The sequence below is a fragment of the Labeo rohita genome, chromosome 16, assembly GCF_022985175.1.
Source record: "Labeo rohita strain BAU-BD-2019 chromosome 16, IGBB_LRoh.1.0, whole genome shotgun sequence".
Classification (NCBI taxonomy): domain Eukaryota; kingdom Metazoa; phylum Chordata; class Actinopteri; order Cypriniformes; family Cyprinidae; genus Labeo; species Labeo rohita.
Genome location: NC_066884.1, coordinates 3785930 through 3806136, shown reverse-complemented (window position 1 = coordinate 3806136; position 20207 = coordinate 3785930). Strand labels below are relative to the sequence as shown.

Here is a 20207-nt window from a genome sequence, read left to right as displayed (position 1 = left end):
AAGGACGCCTTGCCGGAGGGAGCGGCTATTAGGCCACGTCATTCTTTCAACCAAACACAGTCCTGAAATCCAGATTAGGTGCAAAACTGGAGTATAAAAAGAACCATAACCACCATACTTCACCATATGACGAATTTTCTTTTTTACAATAATACATCTGCATCTCCTGCAGTCGCTCCTTAGTTGAATTTTATTTTTTTTTTTACTTGATTTATTATTGATTAATTCATTTATTTAATTATTTTATGTATTTATTTATATATTATAATATAATTTATAGTATTTATATAATATATATCAGTGTTATTTTAGCATCGAGGTACTATTAGAATTTTGTATCATTAATATATTTTCAATCAGTTTTTTTATAGTTTCTGTTGATTTATATGTCAGTTTTATTTGAAATGTAAAGTTTTCTATATATAAAAGTGTGTGTATATATAGATTATTTTAATGTAATTATTATTTCTAAATATACAGTATTGTTATTTTAGCACTGAGATACTAATTTTCCGTTTTATATGTGTTTATATATATATATATATATATTTAAACAGTATAAATTTTTTGTTATTATTGTACGCTGCTCAACTAAATTAAAATGGAAAAAAGTTGCCTCTGTAACTAGCCGAAATAAAAAGCTTTTAATTTTTTTTTTTTTTTTTTAAATGTAATCTCAGTTAACATTTATTTTAATGTTTTATGGTTTTAATTTTAGTTTTAGTCAACTTAATCTTGATATACACATATTTGCACACATTTAAAAATATGAAAAGGCACAAGTTAGTTTAAATGCAGATAGAAAAAACTGATCGATATGTTATTTTTTAGGGTCAGATTGTTAAACTTGTACTTTTTGGGAGCCCCACATTTCTGGGAGCAATTTCTTTCAAGTTTTAAGTGACAAAAGTATAAATGACAAACCAAATCTACATATTTACCTGATCTGCATATCACGTGATCGTGTTTCACAGTTGTCTGCTTTTTATTCATTTGCACCTAAGCTCATAAATGATAAAAATACCTTGCCGCAGCATTGGGAAAAACATACTGTTACCAGAAGGCTTTGTCACCAGTTACAACGTGCGGTTTGAACAAATTAAGTTACGAACACAAACAACAAGAAGTGTAGATTGCATAGCGAGTGAAACAAACCAAAAAAAAACCCCTACTTTTAAAGTGTAAAGTTTTCAACTGTTCTTAATCAAATAAGGGTATTTGCACCCTGTGAGCGCAGTGACTATTGTTTGCATGTGGGTTGCAGGTGTACAAAACATGTTGTTAGTAATCAAATTTGTGTACCCAGGCATAAGCAATGCTACTAACCTCTCAGAGTTGTGAAAGTGAAGTGTTGTTTGTGGGCGTTGTGCATTTTGTGGCGTGCATCCGTGAAGGGCTGCCGCTGCTGCAGTCTTCTGTGTCAGCAGCAGCAGCATTTGATTTTTTAAAAACCACCGGTGCAGTATATTAACTATAATTTATATTTATCATCTCTTGTACCCCAGCTGACTTCAACAAACCGTTTAACACTTCAGTCTTGCATGTGGCCCCCTTAATAGCTATTATGCTTGAAGGAGCACTTTAAAGATTTCAAATCATTTCTTTGGGCAAACACTAATGAATTATGTCACCATAACTGCTATCCAAAAGGGCCAGCGAACCAGTGGTAATTACGGGCCGACAGGAAGTAATTTGTGTATGTGCGTCGCGTGTGCACGCGTCTCGCAGTTAACGCCTGCGCCGTGATTTATAAGAAAGCTCTACTTTCTTTGTTTAATTAATGTTTCAAAGGATTTTTGATTGGTGTTTACTGGTGACAATTGCTGCACTGTTTCACTGCCACTTTTAAAACTATGTTTTATAATTCATCTTAAACAAAATATAATGAATAGATACCTGTGTTCGTAACATGATGTGTTTGTAAGCCAGGTTAGGGGTTCAAATCCTGCGAAATAAGATTGAGGAATTATTTTTTTTTCTCCATGTATGGATGCACAAACACTATATTCCCTAATAAAATGTAATACATTTAAAATGCATTTATTTTATACTAAATATAGCTCAAGTCTATTAACATATTTACTGACATATCGCTCAAAATTGTAATTAAACTTCATCTGGAGTACTACTTGTGCACAATTCTTATTATTAAGCCTAAAATATGTCTTAATGTTACTTTTGATGAGGACTGTATGATCTTTAAATAACATTGTTTTTTAAATGCAAAATATTTACAATGCACCTAAAGTACACTTGCATAATTATATATACTTAAATATATTTTTAGTTGGACTTCAGCACTCCTTCCGCACAATTAAAGTACCAAATTAGTTGTTCCCATTTAGCAGACTTTAAATATACCAGCTTAGTATACTAAAAGTACAATTGCAGGATATTTTTATTAAGTACATAATATGTAAATGTATTTGTAGTTTACTTAGTATGAAATAAATGTATTTATTTCAACATTATAGTTTTTTTTTACTAGGGTTACAGCATGCATTATTTGGTTTTGTATTCTATAAAACTGAATTATTTATTTTTTATATAAAATAATTTAAAATTAAATCACAACACATCTGTGTTGCACACAACAATGCAAGGATCAGTAAAAACAACATTTAAAATTTTGGGTTACTATTCCTTTAAAGTAGAGGAGATGTTGATGTAAATATTATTTGATGAATATGCATTTTCATGCATGTATGCATTATAGAATATGCATCATCATTTTGTAAGCTAAATTTATACAGACCACTGAAACGAAAACTCATTAAAAAATTATTTTAGTTGCTTAAAATAAATGTTAGCTAAAACAAAATATAAAATATTTAATAAAATAACTGAAAAGAAAACTATAAAAGTATTAAAGAAAACGAATACCTCAGTGATACGAAAATAACACTGCAGCTCATTTTATGCTTTTTTAGTGCAAAACCTGTAGCAAGTTTATCTTAACAGTTTTAACAATGCAAACATGAATGAAATCCTCCTCATATTCTCTTCAAAAATTAAAGATTATCACAAAATCGACACGTTAATCTGGACATTAAGGCTTTAACGCGTTTGAGAACACCACCAGGAAAACCCACTCGATGCAGAGAGGCTGCCTCTGCCCTCCTAAACCATGTGAAGGTGGACTAAATTTAATTACAGCCTCTATAAAATCCATTTGGCAAATATTTCAAGGTACAGCACAAGCCCAGAAATTGCAAACAGGACTGGCAAGCGCACACAGTGGCTGATGGTGAGTGACAGTAATCCATGAAGAGAAGAACCAAATTACCACGTTTATTCCCAACCCCGTTTCCTATTCTGTGATGGGCTTTTTTTTTTCTTTTACTTATTTAAAAAAGAGAAAACACATCTGCTGAGCAAATATTTCAAATAATGTCTGTTTCATGTTTGTGTACTAGCGTAGAAGCAAAAAGCTGAGAAGCTGAGCCAGAAACACAACTGTCAGTCTTTGTGATTCACTTATTCGGGTGTTAATTCAAACGAACAATCATAAGAGGAGAAAGAGAAAAGAAAGAGAAAGATTGTTTTACTCTCTAGAGCGCTTTTGGTTGTTAATTGCCATTTAGCAGTTGCTTTTTCTCCAAAGTGTAACACGACGCACAATTGAAATGTAGTTCTTTTGGGACATATGGGCACTTTGTTATTGTTCAAACGTTTGATAGGCACAAAGTCTAAAAACGTTGCGCTTACAAAAATGAGTTTGCTCATAACAAACACGTTACCTACCGATTTGCCTAATGGGGCATTAGAGTTTGAGCTCCATCCACTTGCATACGGCCGCTGGAAAGGACATACACGCATATGCACAGTTTTGTCTTCCTGCTGCATACCAGTGACCTGCAAATTCATATAGAAAAGTGATTTAATTTTTTTTTATATTTACATACTTCATTTATTGCATCATATTATTTTGCATTCATGTGGGTTAATTTCAAAGTTTAAAACTACACTTAAACATTGAAGAATCATTTTTTTTCCCATGTACAGATACACAAACACTCTTACACTTAAACTATAAAATCTTTTAAAATAAAATCATTTTGTTGAATTAAATGAACATTTAGTCATAATATGAAAATGAGCAGCTTGAACATTCTTCTGTGTTGCATAGAAAAAAGAAAGCTGTACAGGTGTAGAATGACATGATGATGAGTAAGAGCAGGATTTTCATTTTTAGGTTTAACTAATTCTTTGAAGTAGATGTAAAGTTGATGAAAATACTAGTTTATGATTATGCATCATCATGCATATGCATTATAGAATATGCATTATCATTCTAAAAGCTCATTTTGAAAATAAAACTTAATTTCTGCACTGCTAACATCACCAGAGAACTGTTGACGGTTTCCAAACAGGTTTCCCAAACATATCCACCCCAAATCCACTTTTGTTTTAAACTGAGAACTATACCATTTTAAATATCATTGTCCAGCTTGGCCACACATTTTGCAAGACACGTTACGATGCACATTAGCATGCAACTTTTTTTTTATTATGCAACACAGTATCTGTGCACTCATAAAAATTGTAAGATTTTACTGTTTATTTAAAATATTTAGTATAGTAAATAATACATTTGCATTTTATAAACTTAATAAAAACACCTTGCAATTGTACTTTTAGTGTACTAAACGTGTATATTTAAAGTCTACTAAATTGGAACAACTAATTTTGTACTTTAATTGTGCAGAAGTAGTGCAACTAAAGATATACTTAAGTATATTTGATTTGTGCTTAAGTGACACTGCTGCAAGTATACTTTAGGTACACTTTAATAATTTGCATTTAAAGACCGCTATTATTTAATTCTCATCAATAGTGACATTAAAACATATTTTAGTTTTAATATTAAGAAATGTGCATTGTGCACAAATAGTAAGTTTAATTACAATTTTTATATCAGTAAGTCTTGAGCGATATGTCAGTAAACATGTTAATAGTCTTGAACTATATTTAGTAAAAAAAAAAAGGAAATTTTAAATCTATTACTTTTTTACTAGGGAAGGCACATGCCCAGTAGAAGTGAATACCAAAATGAATATTACATAATAATATATATTAAAACTTAAGTATGGTTTAATATTTATGAATTTATTATGCTGCTTCTTTTTATTGCATTATATCCTGTAGCATTCATGTAGCGTAATTTCATACATTTTAAAACTTACATTTCCGCGCTACTGAAGTCAGGTTTCCCTGTCTGAAACTCAATCATTAGTTAACTCAGCGTTACTAGTCAGGATGCTTAAATATTGTCTCTGCATATTAAACTGAGATGCAAGAAATGATTTGAACATTTTAAATACTGGTGTCTAGTGTAGTTACAAATTAATTTCTGTATTCTTAGTCACTACAAGAAGCCATGTGCCAACTATAGATGTTTACCAAAACAAATTTTATATGTGATCACAAAACCAGTCAAAAGGGTACATTTTTTTAATTGAAAAGCTAAATTAATAAGCTTTCCATTGATGCATTGTTTGTTAGGATAAAACAAAATTTGTCTGAGATTATTTGGAATTTTCTGGTGCAAAAAATCAAAACACTGAGAAAATCACCCCTAAAGTTGTCCAAATGAAGCTCTTAGCAATGCATATTACTACCCAGAAATTAAGTTTTGATATATTTACGGTTGGAAATTTACAAAATATCGTCACGGAACAAGATCTTTACTTAATGTCCTAATGATTTTTGGCATAAAAGAAAAATCGATAATTTCAACTCATACAATGAATTGCTGGCTATTGCTACATATGCTACTTATGACTGGTTTTGTGGTCCAGAGCTACATATAACAAAGTATGTTTTACTATTTATTGCATTATATCATGTAGCTTTTACGTAGGATAACTGCATAAGTTTAAAACTTTACTTCTGCGCTACCAACATCACCAGACGACCGTTGACTGTCTTCAAACAGGTTTCCCCCAATTCGCTCATTAGTTAATATTGCCTCCCCATATTAACCCGACATAAAAGAATTACTTTAACATCTTAATTGTGTCTACCGCAAACACGAATTTACTAAGACATGTTACGAGACACGTTAGCACGCCACATTTTCCATTATGCAAGATCATTGTGTTCTCTTAATCGCTACAAGAAGGCACGTGCCGTCTAGAGACGTTTACCAAAACGCAATCTCCCACATGAGCCGAGTCGGAGCACGTTCCCCATCGGTGATCTCACAGCCAGGTGAGGACGTACAGCGTGGTTCCTTCACCCTCAAAAACATCAGAGCGTGGCCTAGTTTCTGCAAGCAGTGTTTGTCGTCGATGTAATCTTCACACGGGGGCTGCGTTCGACTGCCATTCTGCGAATGCACAGACAGAGAAAGACCACACAGACGAACCGGGCTGAACATTTACGCTTCGAACACGAGATTACATCGGCCTCACCCACGCTCCCCCACTGTGAACTTGCATGCCCAAAGCCAAAGCTAAGGGGACGCATTAAAGACGCTTTGGCTGAGATTCAGGTAGCAGCATTATTCTGCATCTTGGAAGCTTGGGTGCTATTATTAAACTGCCACATGCAGGAAGCACGACGCAGGCGAACGTGCATCGCCCTATATTATTGTACACAATGCTGATGCCACAAACCCAGTTTTAGTTCCTGCCGTGCTCGGCTGTGCATCTTTTGTTGCACCTTACCTCAATCCCCATATTTCTGAAAGTCATATCTCAACACCTGATGCGCAACTTTGGCAGCGACTTACAAATGCAAAGGAAATCCAAGATGCAAAAGATTATCTGGGTAACAGTACAGTAGGTCATCCGTAAACCTAACACACAAACGACTCGTAAAAACGGCAGATGCACATTTCTAAACCTCAAGCAGGAGTAGTATACTTAAAGCTCAATGAAAAGAATGTTAAGAAATTTCATTTCTGAAGGAAACGTCTACGAAAAACAATATTATGAACCATCAAAATGTTTATATACATATACATATTTGTGACCCTGGACCTCAAAACTAGTCATAAGGGTAAATTTTTTGACTGAATAAATAAGCTTGATGTATGGTTTGTTAGGATAGACAAGATTTGGCTGAAAATCTGCAATCTGAGAGTGCAAAAAAAAAAAGTTGTCCAAATGAAGTTCTTAGCAATGCATATTACTAAAAAATTAAGTTTTGATATATTTTCGGTAGGAAATTTACAAAATATCTTCATGGAACATTATCTTTACTTAATATCCTAAAGATTTTCGGCATAAAAAATATGTAATTTTGACCCATACAATGTATTTTTGACTATTGCTACAAATCATATATATTTCAAAGAACCATGTACAGAGCTCAGCAATTATGATTTGTACTTGCTCTGCCAATTTCTCCACAATTTTCATCAAAACAAGATTATTTAAAGTAATTAATAAATCTTTTTTTACTCTCATAACAACCACCTACACAGCTCAATTTGGACTTGCCTAATTTTTCCACAAAACAAACTTCTGCTTTTTCAAGCAGCATATTCCATATGTAGTATAATAAACCATTTCAGACAAAAACAAGAACTATGTACAGAGCTAAACAATGAGGATTATTTTCTGCTGGCCTAGATTTGTACTTGCCCTGCCAATTTTTCCACTTTCCTCACCACAACAAAATTAAAAAAAAAAAGGTTGCTAAAAATCAAATGCAGTACGTTTTCTTTACTAAAAAGAAGACAAAACCTATTTTTATTCCCCAAACAACCATATACAGAGCTCAACAATAAGGATTTTTTTAGTCTGAATTTGTACTTGCCCTGCCAATTTTCCATAATTTTTTCACCAAAACAAAATTATGCTTTTTTAGCAACATATTCTATATGCAGTATAAGTTTTCAATACCGAAAAAATAAGCACTCAGCAAATCTGTATTTGCCCTGCCAATTTTTCCACTAGCCCAAAACAAATTTACACTAAACTATGCTTTTTTTCCAGCAAGTTTCCAGCAACTGAAAATGTAAGAGCATGAAAGTTACGAAAACATACGCAATGAAACCACATCTGTAACCAATTAGATCATGCTAACTTGATGAAATCAACAGAATTTGATCATGCAAACCCTATTTTTATGCATGCAAGACCTAAAACTACATGCACAGAAAATGGGAAAGTTGTAGAGATACGACAGAGGCCGTTCTCTCGAGCACTTTCACAACCCACCATGACGGAAATGTAACTTTTGGGAGTGCAAAAAAACATTATGTATATACATTTTCAGCAATCAATCACCAGGCCCTTGAGAACAGGGAACCGGGGGAGCCATGCAGTGGGCAGCCTGTACACTGTGCCATGCGCTAATGGGCAAAACCCAGAGCGGGACGTCTCTAATCAGCCAGGCTGGGAGGGATCAAGACTGATTTTTGCCACAGGGCATTTAGCGTTCCTGAAGAGGCACGGATGGGCTGGTGGGAGGGGGGTATTGTCTGCCACGGCTGTGCGTTATAGGATTGAGCTCAAGTTTCCTTTGTGCGTCGATTTTTGTTGAGGGATTATGTTCTTTGAGAGAGTTGTGCGGGCAGGGGGACGGAGCGGAGGCGCGGCGGAGGGAGGGCGCGGGGAGCCCGCGTCTTTGTTCCGAGCGCCGATCGGGAAGAGGAGAGGGAGAGAGGATGTACAGGGAGAAAAGAAAGGCATAGCTCAATGAAGCGAGCATCTGTGTTATAATGTCATTGGGCTAGATGTCAAGCAAGTCATGTAACCAGCCATGTAACAATTCAAAATCAATTTACCTCCCAAGAAGGAGCTGATCTCAAAGGCACTCGAGAAGCCCTGTCTGTGTTAATCGCCCTGGAAAGTTTCGAAATTATCCAGGCTTTGTCACTTGAACCTGCGTGCAAGGTCTGACACTTACAGATGGGGTATTTTATTTTTTGCCATTTTGGATGCATTTAAAAAGTCTAAAGATTCCATGCACGCTCTCAATTAATAGGAGATTGTAAAAGCTGCATGCATTTGCTGTGTAAAATAGTTTTCGACAAAGTACAGAAGAACATGTCAACTTTCAAAAAGTATTTCATACCAGCTAGGCATTAAAGACATTGGGCATTAAATACTAGGTAAATGCAATATTTTTTGCTCCACACGTCTGTATCGCACATTTGGCGTGCCCAACTTGTTAAAGCATCACATTTGCATCGGATAACCAACATATAGCGCATCATTTGCATGCCTGAAAGTACACTTGAGTAACCGTAATTACACGTGACACCAATTACTCTGTTACTTTGTATTAAATTATAATGGAAAATTCCACTAGAGAATTGGAGCCTAATTGCATCTTAATTTGCATAATTTTGCATATTAATCACATCTCAGATGAATAATAAATTTCAGCAGATTTTTTAATTTATGCATAGATACAAAAACAAGAAAAAATAATCTGTTGGGGGAAAAAAATCAGAAACTATTACTTTGGCATTTGCACTGATTCTCTCATTATCCAGCGTCAAAGTTACAGTGTGTCACTCATTTTCATACATACATCTCTCACAGTTTTGTGCACAAACCAATATAAGCCAGGTTTGATTCATCAAAAAATGCTTTTTTAAGATAACAGCATACAATACCATACCTCAAGTAATTTATGCTGAATGTTACATTAATATGCAAACTGATGTTGACAGATTTATTATTTGCCTATTTTTCTCTTGCAAGTCCAAAATAAAATCCAGTGTAAACAAGTGTAAAAAAGAAAAAGAAAAAAGCATGCAAAAGGTTATGAGCGAATAAAACTTTTTCCTCCTTGCTATTTATTATTGGAGGCACTCAGTTATCTGAGTTTCTTTCCGCTATAAAATCACGACCTAAAGTTTGTAATCACTCTGGCGAAGTAATTAATTGAAATCGGAACTGCTGCAAGATTTTTATTATTCTGTTCATTCAAGCCACAGATGTAAAAGCATTTCAGACTGACAGAGATAATTACTATAATACATCTTAGAAAGGTTTCCATATCTGAGCGCAAATTCAATAATGATGAGCTGCAATAGCAATTATTTATCAATAAAAATAGTCACAGAATTTAGAGGGGCGGGTAAATCGCGCAGGTGTCTGTAGTCTTGGTTTTTATGCCTCAACCCTGAATGAATAATCATCATTTTCAAAAGAAAACACAGATAGCAGGCAAATACAAAAGCTTATGACCTGTAATCAGCGGAAACAGCAGGAATTTAATGATGTTTTGCTCTGCTGATCACATTTAAGCTTCTGAAACAATGATGTTGTGCACCTGTGAGGTGTGTTTGGGTGATGCCGCTAGCTTCGGAGAGGGGGGCGCGCTTTAACGCGGCTTGCCCACCTGTGTCACTCATTTGCATTAGATGATTCAACAGCAACACTTGCCTAACCTGCTCAAATCTCTCTTTATTCAATAGTTCATTCATCCGATCGTTCAGTAAGTATATTATATAGCACATACGTGCTCGTATTCATGCCGAACGGAAGGAAAATGCAAAAAGTAGTCTACTAGGAGAGACCGGGGCTAAATGTCCCAAAGGTTTTACCTCAGCTGTGACTCATACAAGAACATACAAGATGCTTTCAAATGTTAATCAAATTAAAAAGCACACTAGACTGTACTGTGTTCTCAAGAAATGATGATGATTGGGGAATGTTGTCACATTGGTTTTAAAATCTTAGACATCTATGCTTTTTAAAAATCTGAATATTTTCTGCTAATGGTTTGGTATTTTTTATGTTTAATAACTGTTTACCTGTGGCTAAAAGCCTATAATAGGCGGTTTAATTGCAGGTTCTATTGTGACAAGATGCCCCATCAGCATGTGTACATTTACCCAGGGCAATGACGGTGGAAATGCTGAGCAGTCAAGATATTGCTTGCATTTAAATTTATTGTTCTGTCGGTCCATCATACAAAATAAGACAGCACTGTCGTAGTCAGAACCTTGTGTCTATTCATAAAATGACTGTCACTGTGTGACAACTAGCCCCGGTGGTGTCTCTAATACTGTTCTTTCGTTACATTTTCTGAAACTGACTTCATATGTGACCCTGGATCACAAAACCAGTCATAAGGGTCAATTTTTCAAAATTGAGATTTATACATCATCTGGAAGCTGAATAAATACGATTTCATTTGTTAGGATAAGACAATAATTGGCTGAGATACAACTATTTGAAAATCTGGAAACTGAGGGTGCAAAAAAAAAAAAAGAAAGAAAGAAAGAAAGAAAGAAAGAAAGAAAGAAAGAAAAAAGAAAATACTGAGTAAATCCCCTTTAAAGTTGCCCAGGTGAAGTTCTTAGCAATGCATATTACTAATCAAAAATTAAGTTTTGATATATTTACGGTAGAAAATTGACAAAATACCATGCAACATGATCTTTACTTAATATCCTAATGATTTATTGCATAAAAGAAAATCGATTATTTTGACCCATACAATGTATTTTGGCTATTGCTACAAACAGTCCACAAAACACCGTTCTGACTGAGTCACGGAGAAAAACACTTTCGAAGAAAACACGTCGTTTAACATCTGAACGCAAATACATAGATTTGTTCTAATGCAACGACATTCAGACATTTGAAGTGCGATTTTTGTGTCTAAATAAGTCTCTAAACGTTATATTGTCCACCTGACACGATTTAGCTGAACAAAAAAGGACATTCTCCTCAACACTGGTGGATATTCACATTAAACGAAAACTTGCATTGTATATTTATAACTTCTCATAATAAATGCTACTTACATTGTAAGGCCATCCATCAGCATCATCCTGCCATCCAGCGTCTGTGCGTCATGGGTGGGTCGAATTGGAAACACGGGTCTTTGCCTCCATCTACTGGAGAAACGACACAAGTAATGAAAAAACCAAAAGCATTATGGGTACAGCGTGGGTTAGTTTCATAAGGGTGCCGGAAGCAGCACTGAGGACGGTACGCCTGTCATTTAGGAGTTTTACAGTGATCAGATCGGCACTGCGTAATTGCAAAAGAAATGCGCGTTTGTGATGCAGCGATTCATGTGTTTGGCTGCACGTCGGGAACTCGTTTTCTTGGCTTGTCCATGGAAGAGGAATATTGTGTTAGTTAAACAAGACACCCACTGCCAGCCATGGTGGCATCAGCGCTTGCGCCCTTATGCCAGCTGCGCGACCTCTCCAGAGCGCCCATGGCATCACCTGCGCAGACCGTCTGCGCCGTCTGCTGGTCAGCAGTGCAGACTTTATAGTAAAGATGCGGACAGGGACACTAAGGACACTGAGCATCCTGGCATTAAGGTGGTGGGCACCCCGGATCCCATCATGTGGGTCAGGAATAGGTTCATCTTGTTTTTAACTGAACTGTATTTTGGCTTGACGTTCAGTGTGGAGTTTGACAATGGTGTGAAACAGGTTGGTATATAAAGGGAAAAATAAAACAACATAACAAATGTTAACTGAAAGAAAGTAAAATAAATAAAATTAAATAATAAAAAAAACTAATTTTAATTTTAAACTAATTTTATTGATTACCAATACATTTCTCATATTACAAAATTATAGTCTTTAAAAAAAAAAAAAAACAACAAAAACAAAATTACTAAAACTTTAGCTAAATTTTAAATGGAAACTGAATATAGTAAAAAAAAAAAAAAAAATACTAAAGTGCTTAATGTTCTAAAATAAATAAGTACATACATAGGCATTAAAAGTATAAAAATGACAAAAAAACTGAAACATTACTACAAAATTACTAAAACTGTTACTAAAATTAAAATAAGAACAGAAAAATACTACAACTCACAAGTCAACTCATTTTCATTTAATGTACTAAAATAACAAAAATAGAAATAAAAAAAATTAACATTAAAACATTAAAAACAATATAAAAATGACTATATATATAATTAATACGTTTTAAAATAGTGTAAAACAACACCCTTTTTACCTTGCCAAAATCAGCTCTGCAAAAATCATCCTGTTCTGGTCGAGGCTGCTTTAAATGTTAATGAGCTCTGCTCGCCCCTCCCTTTTCTTCTCTTTGTGGAGTGACGAGCCTATTTACTTTAGCCATTAAACTTGCAACTTATTATGAAAAGTGATTGCAGAGGTTCATAAAAAAAAAACCTATACTCACTTCTGCTGTAGGTGAAGCTGGATCACGAATAATTTGCGCGAACATAGACGCATTTATGTAGATCAGGAGGTGCATTTCATTCACAAACAAATGTAATCCACTGCATCTTTAGTGGCTCAGATGTCGGGAGTAAATGACAACCACTATGTTCATTATTACATCCAGCAACACAACACCTCAATCGCTCAATCGGAGAGATTCTTGTCTAACTTGCATCCCTGCTCCGGCATCGAGGCAATGGAGGTCGGACTGTTACAGCTGATCTGAGTTAAGACGCTCGTGTCAATCAACTATCGTGGGAGCGTGAGTGTGATGCCACACCGACAGGCATCTGAGGACGGCTCGATTTGAAAAAGGGGATTTTATTTTTTCAGATTAATTAAAAACCACTGCATGAGTTTTTATCATTATAGGGTAGATTTGTTCATACACTGCCAACACACATTAATGTTCAAACAACATGAAAAAGTAAACTTTGCATTCGATGACCCCTTTAATAAAAACTACAATAGTATACTAAAATAATACTGGTCTTCTGATAGACTAGGGTGGCTGATACATTTATATATAATGCAATTTAATTACAGCAAATGAGATATCAGAGCAAAAGCTTTACAGAAATGCTGAAATGCTGATTACTTACATTTACTTTACATGCTGATTACTCAATATAATGAAGTTTAAAATAAGAAATCAATATGATAATCTCTAAATGCCCAAATGCAGCCTGGCACATATATCTGTTTATCACTACTAAAGCACTAAACTGTGATTATGACTGACATATCTCTCCACAGGCAGCGGTCCATGTGTCTGCTATGCTCTCCAAAGGCAAGTTTGATGAGCTGAGGAGTGTGATGTCGAGAGAGGTTAGTTTATTACAGTAAATTACTGATGTGACAAACATATGAAATCATATAAGGCCTGTAAAACTTTTTTTTTTTCTGCTTACAGGCTGTCGACACTGTCAGAAAGCAGTGTAAAACTCTGTCAGAGGCCCAGAAAAGACATCTTGCAATTTCCCTCGATGACATTATATTTCTGTTACCAGAGGATGTGTCCGTATTCTTTGACCTGAGCGGTGAGTCTGGTTATTCCTGTTGTACAGAATCTTTGAACTCTATAAACTTGCGTCGTAACTTAAAGGATTTCCAAGGATTCAGCAGTCTTTCAGAAACATTCTCTCTGGTTAAAAGCTTATATAAATAAATATAAAGCTATAAAGTTGGCTTGAAATTTCAGGTTCATGTTTTTTTTTTTTTTGTTTGTTACTATTATTATTTTGATACTTTAAGTTTTTAATGTAATGTTGATTTCTGTGGATGCAATTTTTAAATATAAAATCACTTGATAATACTCACTGCTGTTTGTGCTGTTGTTTTCCCTCCAATGTGATGTCACTTCCTGGAGGATGATGTCATTAAGAACTGGCTTTTGTTAAAGAGATATTACAAAAAGTGATATACCGTGTACCAATAATCATGTTTTGTGATATATGATTTTGATTTTCCAATATATTTCCAACATAAATGGAGAGGAAGAAGCAATATTCCATAAAGCCAAAAATTAGATCAGCACATCTGATCCTGATGGATAAGCACGGAATTGAATGTGTTTTGTTCTCCTAGGCAGAAAGTTTCTTTACATCACGATGAGGCTTTGGTATCTGTCCAGCGCAGATGTACCTGAGGACCCCGAGAGCACCCGTATCTTCAAGATGGATTTAACTGACGAAGATGATCCTCAAAAGAAGATCATCACAGCTGTGTATGAGTAAGTGTGCAATGACAATATATTTAAAGCTTTTTAGAGATAGATAGATAGATAGATAGATAGAAAGAAAGAATTACAAAAAATACATTTTTTAAAAAATACAATAGTCATTTTATTATATTATATTATATAATATATTGTGTACTAAAATAACCAAAACTAAAATAAAAATTCGACAAAAATAGACAAAAAAAACAAAACAATAATTTCTAAAAAAAGTAAATTATTCATTTAAATAATTACAATTAAATGAAAACATAAAATATAAAAATCACAAACTGTTTTGACAAACAGTACAAGGCTACATTTCTCATTTTCATTTCGTTTCATGTACTAAAATGACTAAAAGTTATATAAAATGTTAAAAAAAAAAAAAAAAAAAAAAAAAAAACTGTATAAAAACATAAGATCTTCAAGATGGACTTATGGCAACATTGCCAAAACAACATTTTATTGTTTTCTTTTATTTAAGCTAGTTTCTTATCTAGCTTAACGTACTTAAATAAATGATAAAAATTTATAGATAAATAGATAAACCACATCACCACGTCAACTCATTTTCATTTAATTTAATGTACCAAAATAACTAAAATAGAAATTAAATGTAAAAACTGTAGACATAAAAAACAATTTATAAAAATTGCAAAAACAAAACTATTAAAAAAAAGAGAGAAATGAAAATGGAAACTACAAATAAAAACTATTTTATTTCAGCTAGTGGCTAAGGTAATATTTCTCATTTTCATTTAACTGAATGTACTAAAATGAAAAAAAAAAAAAAAAAAGAAATAATTAAAAAAGAAAATACTAACAATTAAACTAAAATTAAAACCAAAAAAAAAAAAAAAAAAAAAAAAAACTGTAAATAAGATTTTAAAAATCTATTTAAATGGTGTAAAAAATGTTACATTTATTTAATTACGAAATGTTACTATATAGTAGTCAACATCTGAAGTGGATAAAAGAAAAAAAAACAAAGTTCATCAATGTTGTTCTAAGACAACAATAAGTCTAATCTTTCTGATTTGGTGGTGAGCTGAACATGTTTTGTGACATTCATCTTATGTACATTTTGGTGTTATGATCTCATCCTTACGTTTCTTTATGTTTATGCACCGCTTACGTGACTTAATTGCTACACCAGCCTTAGTTCTCGGTCCAAACGCACATATAGCGGCTGTATGTTTGACACTCTAGAGTAAATTTCATATACAACTCTGAAAGAGTCACACTCACAACATAATTAGAAGTCAAACGCTCTTCATTTCATCGCACTTGTAAACTGTCTCCGTGAAAGCACCTCGCGTGACAAATTCTCCTCCCCATAGACACAGATTTTGGTGAGCGTCGACGTAAACTGCACACAGCCATAAGTCTGACTGATGAATGCCAGCACAGCTTCAAATGATCTTAAATGTACTTAATGGATTTCTCCCTTATGACAGACATTTGTTTTCCGCAGTGCTTTGATGGATATATAGATGCTAATAGGTTCGCTCTCAGCTGTTTGCATACTCCTCTCCTTCTCTCGTGTTTCAAAACATCTTTCCATCTGTCACATTAGCACGTTTTACTCGGCTGTCGCTCAGCTAGAGTGCCGTCTCCAAGTTAACTTTGTGAAAGTGTCGTACTTCAGATCACCCTAGTGTGGTTCTGATATGACACGTTTTTTCACACCTCAGTCTTTTTTCCATTGTGCGATTTGAGTTCTGACACTCTTGGAGTTTTTTTTTATTGTTTTATGCATGATATGAAATTTCACAGATTTTCCGTTGCATTGCAATAGAGATGCATCAATACTGAAATAAAGGATAACTGTCAATATTATAAATCTATACTTACCTTTTTTCCTTACATATTCTCATCAGGTGCAATGCAACATCTTTCCAGTAAGAAGTAATCTGTCAGATGGATTTGCTTGTTGTGATTAATTATGGCAAAAATGTAATGCATATTACTATATAGAATATATATTTTTCTAGTTATGCTATGCTTTAACATATTTCATCAACTTGATATTGCTCATGTAGCTTAGAATTTGGCCGAAAGCCATAGTGAATCATTTTTGAAACAATTCTTTTAAGTGAATCAGTCAAATCGGTTCACAAAATGGTCTGAATGATTCTTTACCAAATCTGAGTCTGAATTTGAATCTTGAGTCAAAATTTTAAATGTGAACTCAGAATTCTGGCAACTTTTTTTTTTTTTTTTTTTTTTTTTTTTTTGAGTATTTCTCTTTCAATTTCGACCTTTTTCTCTGAATTCTGAGTTTATATCTTGCAGTTCTGCCTTTTTTAAAACATATTTCTTCAGTTATATTTTGCTCATGCGGCATAAAATTTAGCTGCGAGACATAGACAATCATTTGGGAGTTGATTCTTTGAGGTGAATCAGTTAAACTGGTTCACAAAACGGTCTAAATGATTATTTACCAATTCTGAGTCTGAATTTGAATCTTCTGAAGTATTCCTCTCAATTTTGGCTTTTTTCTCTGAATTCTGAGTTTACATCTTGCAAATCTGCCAGTTTTTTTTTTTTTTTATATTTCTGTAACTAAATACTGCTCATGCATCCTAAATTTTGAATTAGTGAATCATTCGAAAGTTGTGAATCAGTGAATCAGTCAAACCGGTTCACAAAATGCTCTAAATGATTCGTTGCAAATCCACCTCTGAGTCTTCTGAATTGTGAACGTGAACTCAGAATTCTGACAAAAAAAAAAAAATGCGTCAGAATCGCAAGATATTCACTTTTTTTTTTTTTTGGAATTGTTAGTATTTATCTTTCAATTTTGACTTTTTCTCTGAATTCTGAGTTCTTATCTTGCAATTCTGCTTTTTTTAAACATATTTCTTCAGCTAAATACTGCTCATGTAGCATAAAATTTGGCCGCAAGCCACAGAGAATCATTTGGGAGTCGATTCTTTTAAGTGAATCAGTTAAACTGGTTCATAAAACCAGAGGATTCAGACTCTGTACATTCACAATACAGAGTCTGAATCCTCCGAATTGTGAATGTAAACTCAGTTTTAACTAAAAAAAAAAAAAGTCAGAATTGCAAGATATTCACTTTTTTGAAACAGTGAATCATCTGAGACTTGATTCTTTTAAGTGAATCAGTCAAACTGGTTGACTAAATGGTCTAAATGATTCTTTTCAAATCTGAGTCTGAATCTTCTGAATTGTGAATGTGAACTCAGAATTCTGACAAAAAAAAAAAAAAAAAAAAAAAAAAAAAAAAAAAAGTATTTCTCTCTCAATTTTGACTTTTTTTCTCTGAATTCTGAGTTTATATCTTACAATTCTGCCCCTTTTCCTCTGAATTTTGAGTTTATACCTTGCAATTCTTTTTTTTTTTTTGTCATTGCAACTTTTTCTTTCACAATTATGACTTTTTCTAACACAATTCCAAATTTATATCTCGCAATTCCGACCTTTCTTCTCAGAACTGTGATGTCTCTTTTTTTCAGAATTGCGGGATTTTGTGAGAATTGTTAGATAATAAATCACAGTTACCTTTTTATGTGGCAGAAACAGGCTTCATATTATCTGGCGTTTTGCGAAGGAAAAAAAAAAAAATAAATAAAAATCTACATTCAAGCTATTTTTGGTCTCTAATGAACTATTAACAACTTGTAATTATGTGTTTGTTGAAGGTTTTATCGTGAGTTGACTACTGGAGCTGATCAAGAGTGGACGGTGACGCGGATATGGCACTGGAAACAACTGGAGTAAAAACACACAAGACTTTACCAAGACTTTTTTATCTCGTTTACACTTTGTTACCATCAGTCTCAGGTGATTTGATCACAAGTGGTCAGGTGAGGAACATCAGTGTTTACAGCTCTTTATAACGCCTCAAATAAGTCTGTTATGTCTGGATTTCTAGGGGAGGGTCTCGGAGCCTCTCTTAACGAAGTTTAAAACTCATGTTGTAGTGCACTGGTTGATTGACAGGTGAGTAGGTGTTTCACTTTTGCTACAGTACAAATGCAATTCACACATTCTGACTACAAATGTGATTTAAGTGATGTGATCACATGTTTTGGACCCCATTCTGTACTTTATGTACTGTGGCATTGACCACTTGTGATCGTCCAAAACAGATCTGTTTCCAGTATAAATGAGGTCAAAGAATCACTTCCATGTTTCATAAGCAAAGTCACATCTACATCCACAAGTGTGTCGGAGCTCAGACGGGTCCAGAAAGCATTAGATAATTCAATAAAAGAACCCATTAAAACTGTAATTCTTCCTTGTCATTTTTTTTAGTTATGGTATTTCTTGTTCCTTGTTTTGAAAGGGAAAAAAAAAAGTTAATAGTCAAAGTTTAATTTGACTAAATTATAATGCCATTGTAAATGTATTGCATAAAGATAAAGCAAGTTATTAAGAACCATTAAGATTTTCTTAACAAATAAGCACATTTCACAACCAGATTGCCTATAATGTGGACAACATCTAATTCTCATTACTGTAATGCATTGAGAAAGATCTGTCTGGATGCAATGATTTTTCTTTTTTATTAAAAATCAGAGTAAAATAAACTCATACAATGGGAATGAAATGAGATGGCTTTAAATGCGCCTTTTTGTCATAAAACAGGCAACTCAAAATACAAAATTACTTGGAGTTTAAAAAACATCCATGTTGATATGGATGACTTAAGTCTATTTTTAAAAATGGTTACAGTGTTACAAATGTCCTTGGGTCATGTGATTAATTATGGCCAACGTTTGTTACTTTTGCTTTTTTAGAATTTTAAAAACTGTCAAATCTTGGTCTAATGCATTTCCATTAAGCAGAGACTGAAATTAAACTGATATCTCAACGCAACGTTTTTTCAGATCAAGTAGACGACAAATGAGATTCTAACATTTCCGACAAGATAAACAACCACAATTAATTATGATATTTGATACGTTCAGATCGTAGAGAACCACAGATGGTTGTTGAGACCAATTATCACCTAATTTAGATATTAAAATAAATCCTTTGTTAAACTGACAGGAAGATGTTCTCACCCATGCGTGGATGTCATCCTATTTCTGTGGAAAACTGTTTTATTGCATGTCATTGTTTATGCATTCATGGCTTTACAGGGAGTCATCGAATTATCATTGACTGAAATTCATTAAATCATTTAGAAATATGGCTGTGGGATTATTATAATTTTTTGCAGGCAGTAATGGATTGTTCTGTTCAACTTGCGTGGGTGTTTTGTCACATGTGTGCAAACAAGTCATAATATGATTAACAGTGGATATCATACCTCCTGTTTCAATTGAAATAAATATGTTAATACCATATTAGGCAATTAATCACGCTGGCTTCAACTACAAG

At 33.8% G+C, this 20207-nt stretch overlaps 1 protein-coding gene across 2 annotated transcripts; it reads left to right on the top strand.

Moving 5' to 3' along the window:
- The first annotated feature begins 11853 nt into the window (after positions 1–11853).
- Positions 11854–19171, top strand: si:dkey-82o10.4 (uncharacterized protein LOC797793 homolog). 2 transcript variants are annotated; one of them, XR_007829424.1, is made up of 5 exons: positions 11854–12367; positions 13889–13960; positions 14046–14172; positions 14724–14864; positions 18521–18578. XR_007829424.1 is itself a non-coding variant. In XM_051131759.1 (5 exons), the coding sequence occupies exons 1-5, from the start codon at positions 11984–11986 to the stop codon at positions 18597–18599; spliced, it is 807 nt and encodes a 268-aa protein (XP_050987716.1). In that variant the 5' UTR covers positions 11854–11983; the 3' UTR covers positions 18600–19171. The 2 variants fall into 2 exon arrangements, 1 of the variants encoding a protein (XP_050987716.1); XM_051131759.1 differs by having other exon boundaries at positions 14720–14864; positions 18521–19171.
- The last annotated feature ends 1036 nt before the right edge of the window (positions 19172–20207 follow it).